The sequence below is a fragment of the Lissotriton vulgaris genome, chromosome 3_2, assembly GCF_964263255.1.
Source record: "Lissotriton vulgaris chromosome 3_2, aLisVul1.2, whole genome shotgun sequence".
Taxonomy (NCBI): domain Eukaryota; kingdom Metazoa; phylum Chordata; class Amphibia; order Caudata; family Salamandridae; genus Lissotriton; species Lissotriton vulgaris.
In genome coordinates, this window is record NC_141690.1 from 179,634,636 (window position 1) to 179,657,811 (window position 23,176).

At 48.8% G+C, this 23,176-nt stretch overlaps 1 protein-coding gene across 2 annotated transcripts in view; it reads right to left on the reverse strand.

Annotated features, from left to right (window-relative positions):
• Positions 1–23,176, reverse strand: part of HTT (huntingtin) — a 2,178,328-nt gene that overhangs the window by 254,139 nt on the left and 1,901,013 nt on the right. For both annotated transcript variants that reach the window (XM_086964158.1, XM_086964157.1), the window contains one exon: positions 5,636–5,765. In XM_086964158.1, the coding sequence (XP_086820284.1) occupies positions 5,636–5,765 (130 nt within the window). The remainder of the gene's footprint in view (positions 1–5,635; positions 5,766–23,176) is intronic.

Below are 23,176 nucleotides of genomic sequence, written 5' to 3' on the forward strand. Positions count from 1 at the left end.
CCAGACACCATTTTGAGTCCACCGTGTGGGCTTGCATTTGCCAAGACTTGTTGCCCCAATCCTGGGTCCAGCGACGTCGACAGCAGATACCATCGTGGGACAGCTCGCACCTCCATCCTGGTCACCGACAACGCCTCCTGGTCCGTGAGACTGCAGAGCCCAGCGTCGCCCACTCACCTGGTCGAGGTGACTCCATCCGGTGCCATCCTGGTGCCCATCTAATCACTGGCTAGTGATTCAGAACTTGGTCCCCTCTGCTTACAGGTGTCTTCCATCTTCGATCCAGGCTTGGATCACTCCGAACTCCAACACTGGTCGCCTGCCAGCAACTTCTTCTTTCAGGCTCCATAGACTGCAACGAGGATTCCCGACGTCTTTCCAGACCTATGCAGCCGCAGCCCCTGGGCTAGGTAACTTCGGCATTTCGGTGCCCCAGCATAGCCTCACTATCCAAGGGTCCAGATCCTTTTTCGTTTCAGCTCTACCTAGTCGGATTCGTCCGATAACACTAACTTTGTAATTCCTAGCAACCATAGACTTTGTCCCACATCCCACGTGAGAGTGCACACTCTGCACCCGATCTCCCTAGGCCTCCTGCTAGTAATCTGAAGGTTCAGTAGTCAAGTCCTAGCGATCCTAAAGCCTATTAGAGTAGTACTTACCTGCTAGTAATTTCGCATTCCACTTTTAGAGTATATGGTTTTTCGTGCCCCTCGGGCATTTGTGTAAATTGTGCGATTAGAGTATTTTCCTAAGAGCTTTGTATTGTGCTTAGCACCCTGTCCTCATAAAGAGTCCAGGGTTGTTGTGTCCAAAATAAATATACTTTTATTTTCATAACAACTTGTGTGGTGTCCTTTCACTTGGTGTTCAAGGGGTATATGTGATAGTATAACAGCTGGCTTAACACGCCCTCTAGAGTCTAGCCTAAAGACTGCTCTTGTCCATGCTACTAGGATAGCTGGTCTATCGGTTGACTTACAACCAATCATCAATAAGGGTTGTTTGGACTGATACATAGTGATCACTAGAATAGTGAGCACTGCATATCAGGCCAACTTCTCACAGAGGGTAGGAGGCTATCAATGCCAACTGGATCGCTCAGAGCTCCAACAGGCTGATATGGTGTCCGTAATTCCACCAGAGACCAGAATCTCAGGAGTGATGCATCTGTCACTACTGTCATATCTGGTTGTGGAAGGGAGAGAGATCTGCCGCTGATCTAATGGTGGTTCGCTAAGCACCACTGAATATCTTTTGTAGTGCCCTCTGAGATCTAGACTATCTCAGAAAGATCTCCCTGATTGCCCACTGGAACCTTCGATCCCACTACAGAGACCTCCTATGCCAGCGGGCATGTATTACACGCAGGATGGAGGAGACCATGAGGCCCAGTAGCCTCAGAGTCAGTCTCAACGAAACCCAGGATAGAGGCTGAAAAATGTGCATAATTGCCTAAATATACTGGACTTACCGTTAAGGAGAATAAGATGGAAACTGCACTGTGTCGAGAACAGCTTAGATGAAAAAGAGGGTTTGAGAAAGGGTCAGGATTCACTTTTGCACAATTATAGTGAACACCAGAGAACGCAAGAAGCCAGTAATAGTTTGGAGGTGGAAGACGACTGCCCGGGACGAGCTCCCCTTCAAAAGCCAGTCCTCGAGGTAGGGGGAGACTGTCAAACCTGATCTCTGAGGATGAGCTGCAGCCACCACCATCACCTTGATGAACACCTGAGGAGCTCTGGTAAGACAAAACGGGAGACGGTGAACTGAAAGTGCTTGTGACCCACTACGAACTGCAGGTAACGTCTGTGGGTAGGCAGGACAGGAATGTGGAAATATGCATCCGGAAAGTAAAACACTACCATCCAGTCTCCCAGGCAAAAAGGACTTGAGCTAGTGAGAGCATTTTGAGTGTCTCCTTTTAAAGGAAGAAATTGAGAGGTTGCAGGTCAAGGATAGAACAAAGGCCTCTGTTCTTCTTGAGCACCAGAAATTGGAGGGAATGACAACCACAACCTACTTCTGATGCCAGCACCCTCTCTATGGCTACCTTGGCCAAACGATCTACCACTTCCTGGTGGAGTACAGAAAGATGGTCCTCCGTCAGCATGTCGTAAATGGGTAGCATGGGTGGAGGGGTAGTCACTAAGGGGGTGGGAGTGGGGTAGCCCCTTTTGACAATCTGTAGAACCCAGCAGTCGGATGTTATCGACCTCCAGTGTTGCAGATGAAGGCGTATCCTGCATTCCACTGGGTGTCCATGATTGTCAGTGTGCAAACTAAGAGGCTTGTAGGCTGCGACTGCCATAAGAGAAGGGAGACATCAAAGTGCATGTCCATTAGTGAAGCTTGGACATCCCATGAAAAGCCAGTCTTCCTCAGCCAGGAGTGGCACTATAAGGCCACCAACGAAGAAACCGCTCTGCTTAGTGAGTTGGTCGTATCCATCCCACATCGAATTGTGAACGTAGCTGCGTCTCTCCAGTCAGCAATAGCTTGGGAGAGTCTAGCCGGACTCCCTTAGGGACCATAAGCAGCACTTGCGTAACCAAATCTCAGAGAGCATTAGCCCAAAAAGCAAGCTGTGATCATTGATCGCAGTGCCAGGGTGGCGAAGAAAAACATCTTCTTGCCCAAGGTGTTCAGACTTTTGGATTCCCTATCCAGTGGGGTGGTAGGGAATGCAGCAGGATTTGTCCGGGAATTAGAGGCTTGGACCACCAAGCTCTCCGGGGTGGGGTGCTGTGTGAGGAAATTAGGATCCCTTAGGGAGGGGTGATGAAATTGGGCAATTGTCAATTTCACAGGCAAGAGCCCATGTGCAGGGCTTTGACCAGGCCCCAAGTAGGACGTCCGTGAGGGCTCCGTTAAATGGGAGAAACAGTTCATATAGAGTGACTCCCGGTTGAAGCACCTTCATCAAGACGTTTGTCCTGACAGCCACGAAGGGTAGCTGAAGGTCCAGGACCTCAGCCACCCTCCTTATCACCATAGTAAATGAGCTCCCTCTTACATGGCCACAGTAGGAGGGGAGGCCATGCCAGTATCTGGGAGGTATCCAGTTCACTGGTATCCACCAAATTCTCACACCAAATGTCCTTGGTGGGATTTAGGGGCTGGTATTCTTCAGAGTCCAGTGGCCCCTTCAATTCCTCTGCTAGGAATAGGGTATAGGCTCCGGCCTGGGTGGCATGATGTAGGAGGCGGCGTTGGGTGACCCCCATGCCTTGACACCCATTGGGCAAAGTTTGCGCACAATAAGAATCTCTTCATTCATTCATTCATGCGTTTCCATGTCGGAATCATGGATTAGAATGGGGGTGGTGCCTGGAGCGTCGACAGCGGGGCCGGTGTTAGGGGAGTTCGAGGAGCTTGCCTGGCACCAGTCCGGATCCATCTGTGGATCCAAGGGACCTGACTGGCGTCAAAGGAGAACTTGCTAGCAGAAGACTTGTAGGGGCTCTTCCCGAACCTGCGGAGCCCAAAGGCACTCCAGCGCAGATGGGCCACCCAAAAATGAGGTGCATGGCCTCGTAAAAGTTTTGAGGTTGGGCAGGGGTCGCTCCGGCTCCTAGAAACTCAGGGAGGCGCAGAGATGGCCCAGGCACAGCCTCAACAGCGGAGCCAAGCCGTGAGTGTTGACGCTCCTTCGTCGGATGGGGCAAAGTAAAAGAGCTCTTTGACTTCTTGCTCTTCTTTTTCTTGTGAGACTTATCGGAATGGGAAAACTCTGAGGACAATTGAAAGCTCCGCAACCAATTCTAGGGCTTTCCTCTCAACTGAGATCAACACAGTTGCGGCGTTGCACGACGAGCAGCAAGAAGCTTGACGGTTCAATCCCGCAAGGTCTTGGGGTTCGGAGCGAAAATCGATGCGGGTCTTAGCGTGGTGGCCACGCTCAAGGAATTAGACAGATGAGGTGGGGGTCCGTCACTGTAATTTTTCAGTGACAGGCACCGCAGGGCTTGAATCCCGCCTTCCTCATTGACCTACCACACCTAAAAACAAGTCTCAAAAACGTAGACAAAAAAATCGAGAAAGACCATCAAAAAAATGATTGAGGGTAGCTCTCTCCACATCTGCACTGGGGTGGTGCCTAAATATGTACTGCGCACGTCAATTCCAGTGCGGACGATGCAATGCGGAGCAGAAAAACGCCATCTACTAGCATGTAGAGGTACTGCTCACAAACATTTTCTGGATTCAGTCTGAAGCCTGGGGATAATTTTAAGGTAAGGAATCTGCGGGTAGTAGTCTCTATCAGATACACTGTATCATTTACAACATTAATTGTTCAAAGCAAAAACACAATACAGGTGGTACAAAACGTAAACAATATTGCAACGGCATGAAAACAGATGTACAAAAAATTATCACAGAACAAATTTCCAGACATCAGAAACCATCAGCCCTTGCGCTAATGCAATATGAATAAAAATCAATATAGAAGGCTGCAAATAAAACTGTGAACCGCATGCAGGTGATTGTGATACACTTAACCTCCATAGCCAATGGATCTCATCAGCCAAAGGAACTAAGCAGGGGTTTTTAGCCCAGCATTTCTCTTTGTGAGACATTGGTGATAGGTGGGACTTAGATGGTGACCTTGGCTGATGTAGCTCAAGGAGTTATATGGGTTCCCTAAAGACAAAGGAGTACAATTCAAACTCCTCACCCAGGTTTTCAAGGCACTACATAACTCTGGCGCAGCTTGCCTCAACTATCGCATCTACTTTCATAAACCTTCCAGACACCTCTGCTCGGCCGGAAACCTACTCATACATATCCCACTCTTACAGAAAACCAGATCCAACAGTCTAGCCTTCTCCTCCATCGCTCCTAAAGGGTGGATCAAATTGCTGCTACACATCAGAGCCTCCTCCTCATTTGGTGAATTCTGTAAGAAGTGAGGAGTACTTTTTGAGAACTCTTTCCTGGTCCTCGGCTACTTTCACATGCTTAGTGTCAGGATACCTACCCAGGGGATAGTGCACTTTGCAAATCACCACTAATTCCCACTAACCCTTAATGTCACTGTAGGAGCTTTGCTACTAAGGTATGTGGAAGGCCTCAATGTTTTGCACAATGTGAAGCATTGTGTTCAGGCAGAAAACAAGCCCAATGCTTGATGTGTACGGATCTATACTGTCATAGCTCTATGGTGCGTACTCCGACGCAACCATTGTCGAGCCTGTTTAAGTGAAGTAAACCACACTGGTGGCCACTCCTCCTGATGGTGTCAGAGGGTCCTGTTAAAGTGGCCAGAACAGAAACAGTAGTAAAAGAAGCAGTTAGAATTAGCAATGGCTTCTCGGGTGTTCGGAGTGATGCCATTTATCGGAGCTCCAGAGACACACCATCTGATCAACTGCTAACAACAGTAATTAAAAATGTATTCCTATCCTGAAACATTCGATTCCATTCACCAACACTTCGACCTTTTTAATAATCGCCTGGGAAAAACTTGGTGAGGTGGGCTCAACGTATATGCAGGATATGTTAGATATCAGATTGTTATGTATTCAAAATCAATCCTTTATTTTAAAAGTAATATCAAATGTCATGTGTAAGTATATGTGCCAATGTTATTAGAGTCCATTTCTGATCACGCTTATTTTCGATAACTTACCGATCGCACCACTTCACTTATTAAGATGACTGGTGTTCTCTTGCTTGGACTAGCTGGAAGTATCCATTGACTATACAATTCAAGTAAGAACTGAGAACAAGAATGTATATCCACCCCAGCACGATGTTTCCTGCAAAGAACCAGCAACTAAGGATTAAATATTAATGCAAAAACTTAAAGCTTGAAATATTAAACAATCTGCAACTTTGGTAACTGCAATTTTAGTTGACTTCCATTCTCACATGGAGGGAGCGCCCATAGTAGAGACTATTCCCCCTATTCAAAACTCCCAAATCCAGCAGCAGTTAATGTCATTAATATTCGAGTTCGCCCCATGACACACATCCTACTAAAGTTCTGCTTTAACTGGCTGCCTCGGTCATCCCAGACCTCGAAGCATCAACATTGCTGCTCCAATTTGGGGAACAGTTCTTAACAGCGTATAATAACTATGGAATTAGGCTAAATATCATATTAAACAATAACCATTCTATCACTCTCATCAAGTAACAGTGTGCACTGGAGTTCTCTATAGTGTCAGGGTTAAAAACAGGCACCGTGTGCAACAGTGTAGCTTTGACGCTGTCAATGAAACATAAAAAGAAGCAGGGGCAGGCCGTATCCAAAACATACCAGTTAGATAATGAAACTTAAATCGATGAAAATGCAGTTTTCACCCTCTAAGGTAAGACAGAGTGGATGGAGCTTTATGAAAATAGTTGGCTGTCTAGGTGGTAGATTACAGCGTCCATTCACAACATGAGCACCAGGAATTCATCCGTCCATGGTAGATAAAGTACATGACAGTAACAACTGTTCTTTACATGTCTAATAAACAGAAAATGTGCTGTAGCAAGCACAGGTATTTTTGTGTGAATACCAGAACAGAGGTCTGGTTTGCACAAATGTTTATTGCTCATTGTTGTAAATGCGGTAGGATCATGCTTTATACTACCCGTAAGCTGTTTTTAAGTGATGACAATGTTGGCGAATTAGAAAAGGCAGTTGACGTCATATGGCCAGAACTGCACAGTCCTGTTAATTGTGCAAGCAGAGAATAAAGATGGGTTCTCCAGATTCATCAACCAGCAAATTAAACACTAGACAACGTTTCCTGCCAATTGTGTTCACAGTCTCAGAAGTCAGATGATCGAGGGAAGAAAAGAGCTGTAAAATGTTAGAGTTATCAAGATCCGACGGGTGACACCATGACCGGCCACAGATCCCAGACAACCACCATTTTCCACTTGGCAAATACTAACAAGGAATGACAGGTGAACAGTATTCTATCTACAACAGGGTCCATAATTTACTCTGTGGCTCCTCGTACGTCGTCGGCGTTGTTGGCGCCGGGATGACGTCACCGGAGTACTTAGACGCTGCCCTCCCGCGCTGACGCTGGTTCTTCTTTTTTCCGCGCCAGCAAGCCCAGATCCGGAAAAAGTTGTACCCTAGTCAATTTTTGACTAACTTTTTTGATCCTTTTTGATCGTCTTTCGAAGTCTCTCGACTCAGACAGTGCCGGTAGGGATGCCCGGGTTCAAACTCTGCGCCGATTGTTGCCGAATGATGTCAGTAACCAACCCCCATCGCCGGTGCCTTCACTGTCTGGGCCCCGACCACTACGACAAGTCCTGCTCTGACTGCCGGGTCCGATGTCTAAAGCTAGACGGTAGCGGTCCCGCAAGCGACTCGAGCTCCGGCAGTCAGCCCCGTCTGAGGTCCCGGTCCGGAAGGAGGTCGAGGGACCGGTCGCGGGGACGGAGTCACCACAGTTCCGGGAGTCGTCATCAGTCTTCGGGCTCGAAGTCCTCAGGTAAGAGGCCCAAGAAGTCGAAGAGGCAACACCGCTCTTCTGACTCCCATCGACGCGGCCGGGGCTTCGGGCGACACCGCCCCCGCGGCTCCGCTGGAGCCGCAGGTGTTGCTGCCTGCTCCATACCCGCCGGTCCCTGGGCAGAACGCGACACCGGAGGAGATCGATGTCAGGCAGATGTCAGAGATACACATTCATGTCTCATTGACACTTCTTTTATCAGCGTCGACCATATTATGGTTATAAGGGGCGACAACCATGTGTGTTGCCTTCGTACTGAATAAAGGAACAACAATGTTAGTAAAGAAAAATCTTTGCAAGCCATAGCATACCAAAATCACAATGCTAAGGATACCACATAGATATTGCTTGCTTCCTTATCATCTTTCCCATTTAGGAACCCTGGTAACCAATGAAAAGCTTGTCATCTATTCCAAAGAGGTGTAACCAATAGATGGACAATTTCTTTTACAAGACCGAGGGCTCAATTATGGATAAAGTCTCCTTTATTGAAACTGTAGGAGAGTAGGGTCTGCAATCCTATGGTCACCCCCGATTTTTGCTTTTTGCTTCCCTGGTTTACGACTTTCCCTGGCTGTGGGCCTGCTAATCAGACCCACAGCCTAGCTGTTCTCTCTCTAAATTGACAACCATGTACCTTAGGTGCATTTACCAATTGGTACTGGGCCACCTTATCAGTCCCAGTACAGCATACCTTAGGTATCCAGGGCATAGGTGTACCCAGGGCCTACCAGGGGCTGAAGCATGTATTATGCCACCCCTGGCTGGCCATCTAAACAGACACAATTGGCTGCACGACAGCTGGGGCAAGGTGGTGTAATCACCCTTTGCTTTAGATATAGTCTCCCTATATCTAACCCTAAAATGGACACATATATTCCTATCAGTCACTCCTATGGCAGGACTTATCAATCCTGAAGGCAGAGTGCTTGGAATTATGTGAGATGGTGCTCTGGCATGAGCTGAGCCCGTTTGCAGCTTGCGGAACCAAGTCCTAATAGCTGTTCCATGATAACGCTATACCATATACTCTTAAGTGCATTATGAACCTCGCGGTCAAATGCTAACTTTGGTATAGCATTATCAAAACATGTCGAGTAAGGTGTCATACGAATTGGAATACTACCCCCTCGCCAATTCTGGCGAAGGGGGTAGCATTCCACCCTTCTAGAGGGACACGACATGTATGTAACTATGAACCCCGGTTAAAGTTAACTCGAGTCTCAGCATCACAAAATGGATGCTGCATCCACAGACACAAGTCTGACCTCCTGCTGCGGGGAGTCCTTCCAGCAAGGGAGGCTTGGACAAAAGGTTTCCTGCCTTGGGAGGTGCTAGCACCACCCCAGACAGGATTTTGTGTATTAGGTAGGACAGGGCTCAAAGGAATGAGACATGCCTGGGGCACACAAGGTGCCCTGTTAATACACCGGTCTAAACCAGTTCCTGGGGCACTCCAGCCCCAGAGCTGGCGCAAGACCGGACAAAGGAAAGGGGGTGTAACCACCCCCCTTCCTTGTCCCACCCAGAGGAGGGACCTAGTCGTAGTGCAGCCCCCTTTAGCTGAATAAAGGTAGGATCTGGTCCCATTCCAGATTAGATTAATCTTGACAACTTCCACGAAGAAACTCTTGACCTTCGACCTCCTGAACATCAGAAGACTGAAGAATCTCCCCTATGGTCAGGGAGTGACCATCCTGCTTTGCGGGCACCATCAAGCTCCTGTGCGGTTTGCTGCAAGTCCTTCCATCCCGGAACCAGACAACCCAGCTCGACAAGATCCGGACCTCCAGACCTCTCTGACCTCTACCCACATCCACAGCACAGCTGGGACCCGTGGGTGCGACGAGCAACGTGGAGACGGTCATCTTGTGAAACCTGCACAGCGCTTCCAGCACGACCGCCGAGGGATCCTTTAGTGAGTGCATTGGGGTCTGAGAAGCCCCACACTGACGCAGCTCCTGCACCAAAGACCAGCCCCCCCAGCATCCACGAGATCTGCGTGGGGCCCTTTTGCCTGGTTGCTGCTTGTCCTGTTGTCTGGCCACTTTCCGGCTGGCTCGTGACCTCTGAGACGACGACCTGAAGAATCCAACACTGCTGGTCTGGTCCCCCAGACTGGCCCTTGCTTCCCTGTGAACGAGAAGCACCCCGGACCCTCCTGGTCCGCACCAGACGCCATCTTTGTTCCACCGCATGGCTTGCATTAGCCAAGGCCTGTTGACCAGATCGACGATCCAATACCGCCAACAGCAGCAGACTACGTGGGACAGCTTGTGCCTCCAGCCTGGTCGTGAAGAGCAGCTCCTGGTCCGCGCAGCTACAGAGAGAAGCGACCCTTCCTTCACCTGACTGCCGCAACAGCATCTGGTTCCCTCCTGGTTCCAGCACCGTCATTGGCTAGTGACTGAGACTCTGTCCCCTTCCCTTTCAGGACTCCTTCTTCAAAGTTCCACCCTTGGAACCACTGGACTCCTCCATCTGGCTGCCTGCCAGCAAGTCCTTGTTTCAGGCATCACCGGGATCAACGCAGCAAACCCGACGCAACTTCAACCCTATGCACCCGCAGCCTGTGGGTTAGGTAACTAAAGCTACTAGGTGCTGAAGTCTTTTCACTATCCTAGTGTTCAGGTCCACTGTTGTTTTCCCTCCATCCAGCCAGGTTCGTCCGGAATCCGTAACTTTCTAAACTGTAAGATCCATAGACGTTGGTACGCATCCCGGGTGAGAGTTCCCACTCTGCATGTGAGCCCCGTGGGCCTCCTGCTCCTTACTTACCTAGTTTGTGGCCTAGTCCCAGCGGTCTTCCAGCCCCTGGATCTCCTTACAGTATTTTCTTTCCTCGCATTCCATTGTTTTGAGTATATGGTTTGTCGTGCCCCTAAGGCGCACTTGTAAATATTGTGCGAACTCGTATTTCCTTTTGAGTATTGTCATGTGCTTAGCCCTCTGACCTCATAAAGAGTTCAGAGGTGTATGTTAGTTAATAAATATCTGTTTATTTTCATAACAACCTGTGTGGTGTCCTTTCACTTGGTATTCAAGGGTTTATATGTGGTAAAACAGCTGGCTTCACATGCCATTCAGAGTTTAACCTAAAGACTGCTTTTGTCCACGCTACTAGGTTAGCTGGTCTATAAGGTTGACTTTACAACCAATCACCATAAGGGTTGTTTGGACTGATACAAGGTGATCACTAGAACTAGTGAGCATCATATATCAGGCCAACTTCTCACAGAAACTCTAACAGCAAGAAAAAAAACAAGTGAAACACTCAGCCTGGATGAAAAATATTTGCAAGTACATATGAGCAAGAGAACAGCACTGCAGTTCTGATGTGACCTCATAATGCATTAGCCATCACATGAAGCCTAACTCGCTCTGCAGATCAGCAAGAGCCCTCTTCTTTGCTGCTCTAACAGATGAAGACAATGCTAGCTTTTGGGTCAAGCATGCAACAGCACATGCACTCTATGTGCTCACACTAGCGAGTCGGACTTTGTACACTAAAGCCTGATTAGTTATTAACCTGGCAGGGAATGTTGAATACCCGCTGAGGTCAAACATCCAGGACCATTTATTAATAAGTACAGTGGTTCTGGACGAGTAAGGAAAAGACAGAACGAGGACCAAGTTAGGTGCCTGTAGGAGAGTAGGGTCTGCAATCCTATGATCACCCCAGATTTTTGCTTTTTGCTTCACTGGTTTACGACTTCCCTGGCTGTGGGCCTGCTAATAAGACCCACAGCCTAGCTGTTCTCTCACTAAATTGACACGTGTACCTTAGGTGCATATACCAATTGGTACTGGGCCACCTTATCAGACCCTGTAACTCAGGGCATAGGTGTACCCAGGGCCTACCAGGGGCTGCAGCATGTATTATGCCACCCCTGGCTGGCCATCTAAATCTGACACAACTGGCTGCACGACAGCTGGGGCAAGGTGGTGTAATCACCCTTTGCTTTAGATATAGTATACCTATATCTAACCTTAAAATGGACACATGTATTCCTATCAGTCACTCCTATGGCAGGCCTTAACAATCCTGAAGGCAGAGTGCTTGGAATCATGTGAGATGGTGCTCTGGCATGAGCTGAGCCTGTTTGAAGCTTGCGGAACCAAGTCCTAATAGCTGTTTCATGATAACGCATACCATATACTCTTAAGTGCATTATAATCCTCGCGGTTATATGCCAACTCTGGTATCGCTTTATCAAAACATGTCGAGTAAGGTGTCATACGGATTGGAATACTAACCCATCGCCAATTCTGGCGACAAGGTTAGCATTCCACCCTTCTAGAGGGACACGACATGTGCGTAACTGTGTACCCCGGTTAAAGTTAACTCGAGCCTCAGCATCACAAAATGGATGCTGCCACCACAGACACAAGTCTGACCTCCTGCTGCTGGGAGTCCTTCCAGCGAGGAGAGCCTGGACAAAGGCTTTCCTGTCAGGGGCGGTGCTAGCACCATCCCAGACAGGGTTTTGTGTATCCTGGGTAGGCAGGGCTGAATAGGAAGGTGACTGCAAGTGGCAACCCGGTGCTCACTATGCATAGGCTGGCTTGAACCAGTTCCAGGGGCACACCAGCCCCTGAGCTGGGGAAAGTCCGGACAGGGGAGAGGGGTGTAACCACCCCCCTTCCTGGTCCCACCCATGGGCAGGACCTAGTTGCGTACCAGCCCCTTTCTTTAGAATAAAGGTAGGAGCGGGGACACTTCCAAATTAGATCATCTTTGAATCCTGAAACTACTTTCTACGAAAGGAACTCAAGACTTCTTCTCAAGATTTCTCCCTTGTGACTAAGGAGTAGTCACCCTGCAGCAGCGGGCACCAACTAAGTATCATTCGGTTTGCTAAGACGTCCTTCCTCCGGAACCAGACTGACCAGCACGACGAGACCCGGACTGCCTGCCCTCTCTGACCTCAACCTGCCTCTACAGCACAGCTGATAACTGTAGGTGCGACGAGACCAGAGGACCTGGCGACCATCAGAACCAGCACGACACTGACCTAGCACGACCACCGAGGGACCCTCGAGAGGGTGCACTGGGGTAAGAGAAGCCCCAACCCCAAGCAGCACGAGCACCGAAGACCAGCCCCCCAGCATCCTCCAGATCTGCGTGGGGCCCTTTTGCTTCTGTGTCGCTTGCCACGTTGTCCGGTCACTTGCCCGTTGGCTAGTGACTCTCCAGACGACGACCTACGTTTGTTACACCGCTGGTCTAGCTCCTCTAGACTGGCCCTAGTCTCCTCCTGAAGGGGACCTTCCTCGGACCCTCCTGGTCCACTCAAGACGCCATTTTGTGTCGCCACGTGGGCTTGCCGTAGCCAAGGCTTGTTGCCTCCTTCACCGGATCCAGCATTGCCAGCAGCAGACATCCGACGTGGGACAGCTCGCAGACCTCCAGCCTGGTCGACATCAGCGCCCCTGGTCCGTGCAGCAGCAGAATCCAGTGTCACCTCTTCACCTGGCTGAGTGACCTCGTCCGGTGCCATCCTGGTGCCAACCTAACCACTGGCTAGTGGTTCAGAACTCGGTCCCCTCTGCTTACAGGTACTCTCTTCACTGATCCAGTCCTTGGATCAGCCCGGAACATCTTCACTGGTCGCCTGCCAGCAACTTCCACTTCAGGCTCCTGGTTCGTCAACGAGGATTCCCGACGACACTTGAACCCTATGCAGCCGCAGCCCCTGGGCTAGGTAAACCGAGTACTACGGTGCTCCAGCGTAGACCAACTCTCTAAGTGTCTAGATCCACTTTCGTTTTTGACATACCTAGTCGGGTTCGCCCGAGAACACTAACTTTTGCATTTACTAGTATCCATAGACTTTGTCCCGCATTGCGCGTGAGAGTTCCCACTCTGCACACGACGTCCCTAGGCCTCCTGCTTCTAATCTAAGGGTTCAGCATTGTAGGCCTAGCGTTTCTAAAGTCTCTGAGAGTAGTACTTACCTGCCAGTAATTTCGCATTCCACTTCCATAGTATATGGTTTTTCGTGCCCCTTGGGCATTTGTGTAAATTGTGCGACTGTCAGTATTTCTTTAAGAGTTTTGTATTGTGCTTAGCACCCTGTCCTCATAAAGAGTCCAGGGTTGTTGTGTTATAAATAAATATCCTTTTATTTTCATAACAACTTGTGTGGTGTCCTTTCACTTGATGTTCAAGGGGTATATGTGATGGTATAACAGCTGGCTTAACACGCCCTCTAGAGTTTACCCTAAAGACTGCTCTTGTCCATGCTACTAGGATAGCTGGTCTATAAGGTTGACCTACAACCAATCATCAATAAGGGTCGTTTGGACTGATACATAGTGATCACTAGAATAGTGAGCACTGCATATCAGGCCAACTTCTCACATTGGTGAGCAGCGGTTGGGATTTGAGCTTGCTGTTGTTTTACCACACGTATCCTAAGAATATCATTTGAAAGATCACATAAGTACCAAGGTACATATAACTTAACTTAGAATACTCTGAGTTCTACTGAAACAGCTGTTGTAGGTCAACAGGGCCTAGCACACCCTGACTACAACTCTTAGCAAGGGATCAGTAGGCAAACAAATAGTGTAGGTAGGTGCATCACTTACACCACACTAGAAGCATGTCAGACAAAGGAGGGAACTCAGAGGCCCCCCTTATGTCAGTCGACCCTCCACAGGTCATCTCAAGATATGCAGCTCTTAGCTTCCAGGAGATGAGACAAGTGTGTACCTACAGGAAGCTAAAACAGGGTTCTAACCCTACTATCCCATTCCTGATTGGTCTCTTAGAGACTTATGATGCCAGGAGGGCTTCTAGCACAGGCCCTCCTAATCCAGATGGGAGCATGCCCCCTTAGAGGGAACCCTTGGGGACCCTGACCTCCAACTCAATGGAACAGTTAGTGAAGGAGAGGAGGAGGATCAGGAGTTGTCAGGGGATGAGGCAGACAAAGGTCAGGTAGAAGTCAGTAGACTCACCAGGACCAACTTAAGTAGGCATGAGAATGGACTTGGGGGAGCCCCAGGGCCACTCTCAGGCAGGCTTAACATTGGTAATGGACGAGTTAGGTCTCTATCCAGAGGCTCTAACAGATCCATTAGAACCAATGGCTCTCAGACCTCTTCTCACAGAGGGATGACATCCCCTCAGAGGAGAGAGCATGAGGCCAAGATGAGGGAAGTCAATCTGAGGATTGAAAGGGAAGAACTTGCCCTGGCCAAAGAGAGACTTGCCTTTGCTAGAGAGCAGAAATTGAGTGGGGCAGACCCCACTGGTGGCAGTATTTTACCTAGAGAAAAGGACAGGAGTTTAGACACTAGACACCCGAGTAAGATAGTGCCCCCCTTTAAACAAGGGGATGATATCCACAAATGGATAACTGCTTTGGAGAGGGCCTGCACTGTCCAGTGCGTCCCCCAGAGTCAGTGGGCAGCTGTCTTGTGGCTCTCCTTTGAAGGCAAAGGTAGAGATAAGCTCCTCACTACTAGAGCTGAGGATGCTAACAATTACCAAGCCCTGAAAAATACACTGATAGATGGGTTTGGCTAAACCACTGAGCAGTACAGGTTGCTGTTCAGGGATACCCAGAAAACTCAGTCTCAGGATTGGTCTGACTTTGTGGATTGTGCCACTAAGGCTTTGGAGGGCTGGTTGCTGGGCAGTAAGGTTACTGATTATACAGGATTGTACAATCTGATCATGAGAGAACAGATTTTAAATAATTGTCAGAACCAGTTGTTGCATCAGCACCTTGTTGACTCAGACCTGACCTCTCCCCAAGAATTGGGAAAGAAGGCAGACAGATGGGTCAGAACAAGGGTCAAGCAGAACCTGGCTCAGAACCAGGGTGGTCAGAAGAAAGCAGACCAAAAGGGTAATAATAGGAATGAGCAAAATGACCAGAAGTCTTCGACAGGCCCCCAACAAACCAAAGAGGGTGGGGGTCAGGCTTCACAGCAGAAAAAGAAGACTCAAGAAGGCCAGTCTAAAAGGTGGTACCAATACTGTAAAAGTAAAACTCACTGGTTTAGTGAGTGCACCAAGAAAGGAGGGCAAACTCCTACCACTGCAGCCCCTAAGGCACCTGCACCCCCTAGTACAGTCAGCAGTGGTAGTGCACCTCCCAAGGGATTAGTTGGGTTAACCTTGGGATCTGAGGGGTATGACAACTTAGTTGGCACACTCACTCAGTCTGTCCTTGTCTGTACAGGGGATGTGGATGTATCCCCTGATGCAAGTCCCAACACTTTGGGCAAATACAGGCAGACACCTTTTATAAATGGAAAAATGGCTCAGGCCTACAGGGACACTTGTGCCAGTGTCACAATGGTGACACCTAACTTTGTGGACCCTGGACAGATCATACTAGGTACAGACTACCTAGTGACCAACAATGTCACTACCCACCATAGTATGGCAATTGTTGATTTCTCCTGGGGAGGGGTAAGTGGCCAAAAGAAGGTTGTAGTTAGTTCAGACCTCCCAGTTGAATGTTTGTTGGGCAATGATTTGGAAACATCACTATGGTCAGAAGTGGAGCAGAGGACTCACATGGAAATGTTAGGCTTGCCAGCACATGTGCTTGCTGTGACTAGGGAACAGGCCAGAAGATGCCCCACTGAACAGGTGCTGGATCCTGGAACAATGGACCAGACACCTTCCAAGAAGAAGAGCAGTAGGGTTAAGGCATTGCCTTCCCCCTTGCCCCAGGTTGTGGATCAAGTCTCAGAGGAGGCTGACCTCAAAGAGCTGAGGGAAACTGAGCCTAAAGAACTTGAACCTGATCAGGTTGAGTTTCTGGGTTCAGGGGGACCCTCCAGAGAAGACCTGGGGAAGGCACAGTTAGACTGCCCTTCTCTTGAACCCCTCAGACAGCAGGCTGCTGCTGAGGCTGCAGGGAACGCCACAGGTGCCCACAGGGTATACTGGGATGATGGACTCCTGTATTCTGAGGCAAGAGACCCCAAGCCTGGTGCAACCAGGAGGCTGGTTATCCCCTTGTCTCAGAGAGGTTTCCTTCTCACCTTGGCCCATGAGATTCCCCTTGCAAGACACTTAGGCCAGAATAAGACTTGGGACAGACTTGTCTCACACTTTCACTGGCCTCACATGAATAAAGATACCAAGGAGTTGTGTCGCTCCCGTGTCACTTGCCAAGCCAGTGGTAAGTCAGGTGGCACAACAAAGGCCCCCCTTATACCACTACCTGTGGTGGGGGTACCCTTTGAAAGAGTGGGGATTGACTGTCATGCCTCGAGACTCCTAAAGACGCTGTCCTTTTAAGAAGTGCGCTATTTAGAGCACAATGAACCTAGGAGCGACGCTTCACGTTCTTGCGTCAAGCTCCCTTCGTTTCCGCATCCGTCTAGATTCCACTGCCTGTCTGAAGGGAGCGTTAACGACCCCCGCGTTCCTGTGCGGGCCCTGGACTGCGCTTCAATTCAGTAGCGGTTTGCTGTATTCAGGCGTTCATTCTTGGGCGCCTGTGTCCCATTGTGTTGCTTGTTCCCGATACCTTCCGTGAACTGTCTTCCCACCTTACCCTTGAGTCCCGCCCGGCGGCCGGGGTTTGCCCCGCCATCCTGCTGGGCTCAGCTTTGTGTTTTCCTTCGGAGTGTACTTCACCTGACAGCCGGGCTTGGTCTCCGCTGCCTGGTGTCTGTTTTCCATAAAGCCCTCCTTTCCCCTTAGATAGATAGATATATAGTGTCCTTTCTTCCCGTCCCCTCCTATTCAGCCCCACTTCCCCCTTTGGTATTTTATTTATCCCTTACTGGATTCGTTAACTGGAATTCTTCTTCGTGTATTTGGAGTGATTCTTGCGTGGACCAGAGTGGGTGCAGTTTTCAGCTTCACTACAGGGAATCACGAGGGTCAATCCATCATCAGAAGAAGTGGGCTAAAGGTTCCTTACATGCCACTCAGTAGTGAAAGTTTCTTCAAGCTTTCTACAAGACAGCTGAACTCCAGATGAAGTTCCTTATATAAACTCCTCATGTGTATTCAACGACACGTTAGGAACCTGGCCTTCCTGTTTACCAGTTCCCCATTGATGTACCACGCATTCAATCCAGAAGATCACCATCGAATACCATTTTGTTCCCCCAACTTTCCTTGCTTTGTCTCCCTGTTTTCCCCTGGCGTGTCTCTCGTACTCTAGTGTTTGATAGAGTCGGAAGGCCGTAGGGGAAGGCTGTGGACTATTCTTCGGATTCCTGACGCTCCTGTGGAACCTACCTGCAATCCTTACAGAATGTGAAGCCCACGTGGTGCGTTCTGCCCGAGCGTCATGGATCTCGAAGCAATAACCTTGGCAGATTTAGCGGGTATGTTAGGGAATCTGCAAGTTGAAACTCAAACGTTAATGACAAGAGTAGACACTATTCAAAGACATCAAACTTCGGGGGCGACAGGTGGAGGAACGCCGGTGGTACAAGTAACCACTCCCCCTGTCATACCTCTAGCACCCCCTGAAAGATTTGCAGGAGACGCAGCGCGATGCGCAGCTTTCCTTAGCCAATGTCAATTGCATTTTTCCTGTAAAGCTGCTTGTTTTCAAGAAAGAAAGAAAGAGAGAGGGAAGCATGAGTACCGATATGTTGTTACAAAGGAGAAAAAGAGTGCTCCAGAGAAACCCTGTGAAGATAGCGAACCTATGCAGATAGGTATAATTAGAGGACCCCTGATTCCCGAGGAAAGACAGAGGAGAAGAACTCTTAGACTTTGCCTATATTGTGGTAAAGCAGGTAATTTTCTGCGAGAGTGCCCGGTAAAGCCCACACAGTCCAAGTATTCGGGAAACTAGTAAGCCTGGGTTCTTGTGAGACGAGGAACCCAGGTAGGTCTGGTCTTACAGTCTCTTCCTCTGACCTTATCACCACTCCCACTAATCATTTATATGTCTCTGCACATTTGACTCAAGGTGCACTTGGTTTCCATGTATTGGTAATGATTGATTCTGGGGCATCGGGGAATTACATGGACTTAGAGTGGGCAAAAGAGAATATGATAACTTGTACAAAGAAGGAGATAGCCAGTAACGTCACCACTATTGATGGCAGTTCTCTTATTTCTGGTCCTGTAACTCAGTGTACCACCCCGTTACACATGACAATAGATCCTGATCATCAAGAAGAAGTGATGTTCGATTTAATTTGTTCCCCACAATTTCCGGTGCTGCTGGGTATTCCGTGGTTGATGTCTCAAAACCCTAACATCAATTGGGAGACTTCTACCGTAACATTCCCTCCTGTCATACCTCCACAATTAGTTGGGGCAGCTGTGGATGATTTACATATAGGCAACAACAGTAGTGAGAATAGTCCTGCTCTACCGCCCTGTTATCGAGATCTACAGGCAGTCTTTGATGCTAAGGAAGCAGAGGTTCTCCCCCCACACAGGGTCTACGACTGCCGTATTGACCTCGAGGCAGGGGCTAGGATTCCATGCAGCAGAGTTTACGCTCTTACTGAAAAGGAGAATGTTTATTTACGTGACTATCTGGACTCCATGCTTGAAAAAGGGTTTATCCGACAGTCTCGTTCCCCGGCCTCTTCCTCTTTATTCTTTATTCCGAAACGAGATGGGGGTCTGCGTTGCTGCATTGATTATCGGAAGTTAAATGATGTGACAATAAAGAACCGTTACCCTCTACCTCTGATCGCCTCCCTCCTTGACAAGATCCGCAATGCAGGCCCGGACTGGCCGTTGCAGGCACCGGGCAATCCCCCGGTGGGCCGCATGGTTGGGGGCCGGTTTTGGGCCCCTGGGGGCCGTTTTTGTTACAGGGCCGTTATGCTGCAAAAACGGCTCTGTAACAAAAACGGCAGAAAAACGGCCCTGGCACAGAGTGCGGTCGCAACGCCCCCACCCCCCTCCTCCCGGAGGGGGATGAGGGGGGCCGGCTGAGCACTTTGCCAGGGCCGGTTCTGGTTCCCAGTCCGGCCCTGCCGCAATGCCCAATATTTCACTAAGTTAGACTTACTTGGGGCTTACCATCTGGTGTGGGTCAAGGAGGGAGACGAGTGGAAAACAGCCTTTTGCACCAAATACGGTCTCTTTGAGTATCTTGTGATGCCCTTCGGGCTATGCAATGCCCCTGCGGCGTTTCAATTCTTCATAAATGAAGTGTTAAAGGACATGCTTGAGATCTATGTGATTGCTTATATAGATGACTTGTTAATTTTTTCTTCTACCTTGACTGAGCACCAACAACATGTACGCAACGTGTTAGAACGTTTGTTAGACAATCATCTGTATTGCAAACTAGAAAAGTGTTCCTTTCACACCAGGGAGGTACCCTTTTTGGGATATGTTGTTTCCCCTAGGGGTCTTAGCATGGATCCCTCCAAGGTGGAGGCTGTTCTAGCATGGCCTGCTCCTCGTTCAGTAAAAGAAATCCAAAGTTTTTTGGGTCTAGCCAATTTTTATCGACGGTTCATCCGTAATTTCTCAGCCTTGGTATCGCCTATTACAGCTCTTTTGAAGAAAGGTGTTCCCTTTGTGTGGTCCTGTGAGGCTGATCTTTCCTTTCGGCTCCTAAAAAAGGCTTTCACTAGTGCCCCTGTCTTACGTTTTCCTGATCCTGCTCTGCCCTTTGTGGTGGAGGTGGACGCTTCTCAAGTAGCTGTGGGAGGTGTACTATCCCAAGCAGACGTGGTGACGGGCGAGTGTCATCCGGTTGCCTATTATTCACATAAGTTCACCCCTGCTGAATATAACTATGCCGTGGGGGACAAGGAACTTTTAGCCATCAAGAAGGCATTTGAAGAGTGGAGGCAATACCTCTTGGGGGCTAGACATCCTGCTGTTGTATATACAGACCATGGAAACCTCCAATACCTCAAATCAGCCAAGGCACTATCCATGAGACAGTTACGTTGGTCCCAATATTTTAGTGAATTTGATTTCACTGTCCAATACAGACCTGGGAGGAAAAAACGGTAAGGCGGATGCCCTGTCACGATTGGGCTTTGAAACCCCTTCAGACCCCATAGAGCAGACCTCTATCATTCCCAGAGCCAATATCATAGGAACCATACAGAACGAGGATGAATTCCTAACACAGGTTAGAAACAGTCAAGCCTCGGTAGACATGATGCAGGTGGTAGGGTCGCAGGAAATGTCTCTGAGAGGAGGACTTGTGCGGGTTCAAGGTTGAGTGGTGTTACCGACAAAGGAGCTACAGGAACAAGTTCTGAAGTGGTACCATTCTCACCCTGTAGCAGGTCATCCAGGGATTAAGAGAACCACCGAAGCAGTGCGTGACCGTTTTTGGTGGCCTAATATGCTTAAAGACATTGAACAATTTGTGAAGACCTGTTATGTATGCGCACAAACCAAAGTATCACGCCTCAATCCTGTGGGCCTTCTCATGCCATTACCTTCTCCTTCTGGCCCTTGGCATACTGTGTCACTTGATTTTATAGTAGAACTACCACTCACGAAGCTGAAGAATAATACATTGTTAGTGGTAGTAGACCTATTCACAAAGATGGCTCATTTCGTGCCTTTAAAGAGACTCCCTACTGCAGTAGAGCTGGCATCCATATTCTTGCAACAGATAGTTCGACTTCATGGTTTTCCTTCTGTCCTGGTGTCCGATAGAGGAACCCAATTTGAGTCAAAATTTTGGAAGGGTTTATGTTCTTTACTCCAGATAGATGTCCATTTGTCCTCAAGTCACCACCCACAGTCAGATGGGCAAACGGAGAGAGTTAACCAGTGTTTTGAGCAATACATAAGGAATCAGATGTTGCAAACCCTAGAGGATTGGGATGAGTTAGTTTGGTTAGCTGAAATCTCTTACAACCACAGTACACACTCCTCCATCAACACCTCCCCTTTCTTTTGCTCATATGGTTATCACCCTAAGTTGTTACCCTCCGGTAGTCTTAATGATTGTCCAATCCCTGCTGCTTCCGACAGGGTAGAGAGACTACATGAAGTACAGAAGAAAGCATTAGAGAGTCTTGAAATGGCTAAGGTGAGATACACAGAAGGAGCAAACCTACACAGGAGATTAGAACCCATTTACGTACCAGGAGATGAGGTCTGGCTCTCCACTAAATACATTACTCTGGGGGGTCCACGCAAGTTTAACCCCAAATACATAGGTCCCTATAAGGTGGAAAGGGTGATCAATCCTGTTGCCTTGAAACTAATTCTTCCTCCATCGTTTAAAATTCATCCAGTATTCCATGTGTCACTACTCAAACCGGTTGAACCTGGGACTAAGGTGCCTCTAAGACCTGCTCCTATAACTCTTCAAGATTCGGAAGAATATGAGGTTGAAGCCATCCTAGATTCCCGGAGAGTAAGGAACACATTACAATACTTGGTTCATTGGAAGGGTTATGGTATTGAGGAGCGCACATGGGAACCCGCTTCCAACATCCATGCACCTCGATTGCTAAGAGTGTATCATCAAAGACATCCTGACAGGCCCAAACCAGGAGGGGATCATTGTGGAGGGAGTATACTGTCATGCCTCGAGACTCCTAAAGACGCTGTCCCTTTAAGAAGTGCGCTATTTAGAGCACCATGAACCTAGGAGCGACGCTTCACGTTCTTGCGTCAAGCTCCCTTCGTTTCCGCATCCGTCTAGATTCCACTGCCTGACTTCCGTATTGCTTTGGATCTTCCTGTTTGTTGTTCGCTGCTCTGAAGAGAGCGTTACCGGCCCCCGCGTTCCTGTGCGTGCCCTGGACTGAGCTTCAATTCAGCAGCGGTTCGCTGTATTCAGGCGTTCATTCTTGGGCGCCTGTGTCCCATTGTGTTGCTTGTTCCCGATACCTTCCGTGAACTGTCTTCCTACCTTACCCTTGAGTCCCGCCCGGCGGCCGGGGTTTGCCCCGCCATCCGGCTGGGCTCAGCTTTGTGTTTTCCTTCGGAGTGTACTTCACCTGACAGCCGGGCTTGGTCTCCGCTGCCTGGTGTCTGTTTTCCATAAAGCCCTCCTTTCCCCTTAGATAGATAGTTAGTGTCCTTTCTTCCCGTCCCCTCCTATTCAGCCCCACTTCCCCCTTTGGTATTTTATTTATCACTTACTGGATTCGTTAACTGGAATTCTTCTTCGTGTATTTGGAGTGATTCTTGCGTGGACCAGAGTGGGTGCAGTTTTCAGCTTCACTACAGGGAATCACGAGGGTCAATCCATCATCATCAGAAGTGGGCTAAAGGTTCCTTACATTCCACTCAGTAGTGAAAGTTTCTTCAAGCTTTCTACAAGACAGCTGAACTCCAGATGAAGTTCCTTATATAAACTCCTCATGTGTATTGAACGACACGTTAGGAACCTGGGCCTTCCTGTTTACCAGTTCCCCATTGATGTACCACGCATTCAATCCAGAAGATCACCATCGAATACCATTTTTTCCCCCCAACTTTCCTTGTTTTGTCTCCCTGTTTTCCCCTGGCATGTCTCTCGTACTCTAGTGTTTGATAGAGTCGGAAGGCCGTAGGGGAAGGCTGTGGACTATTCTTCGGATTCCTGACGCTCCTGTGGAACCTACCTGCAATCCTTACATTGACATTGTTGGTCCAATGGAACCCCAGACAGCATCAGGGCACAAGTTTATACTGGTGGTGGTGGACCATGCCACCAGGTATCCTGAAGCTATTCCCCTTAGGACCACTACAGCACCTGTTGTGGCAAGAGCCCTAGTTGGAGTGTTCTCCAGAGTGGGCTTCCCTAAGGAGGTTGTCTCTGACAGAG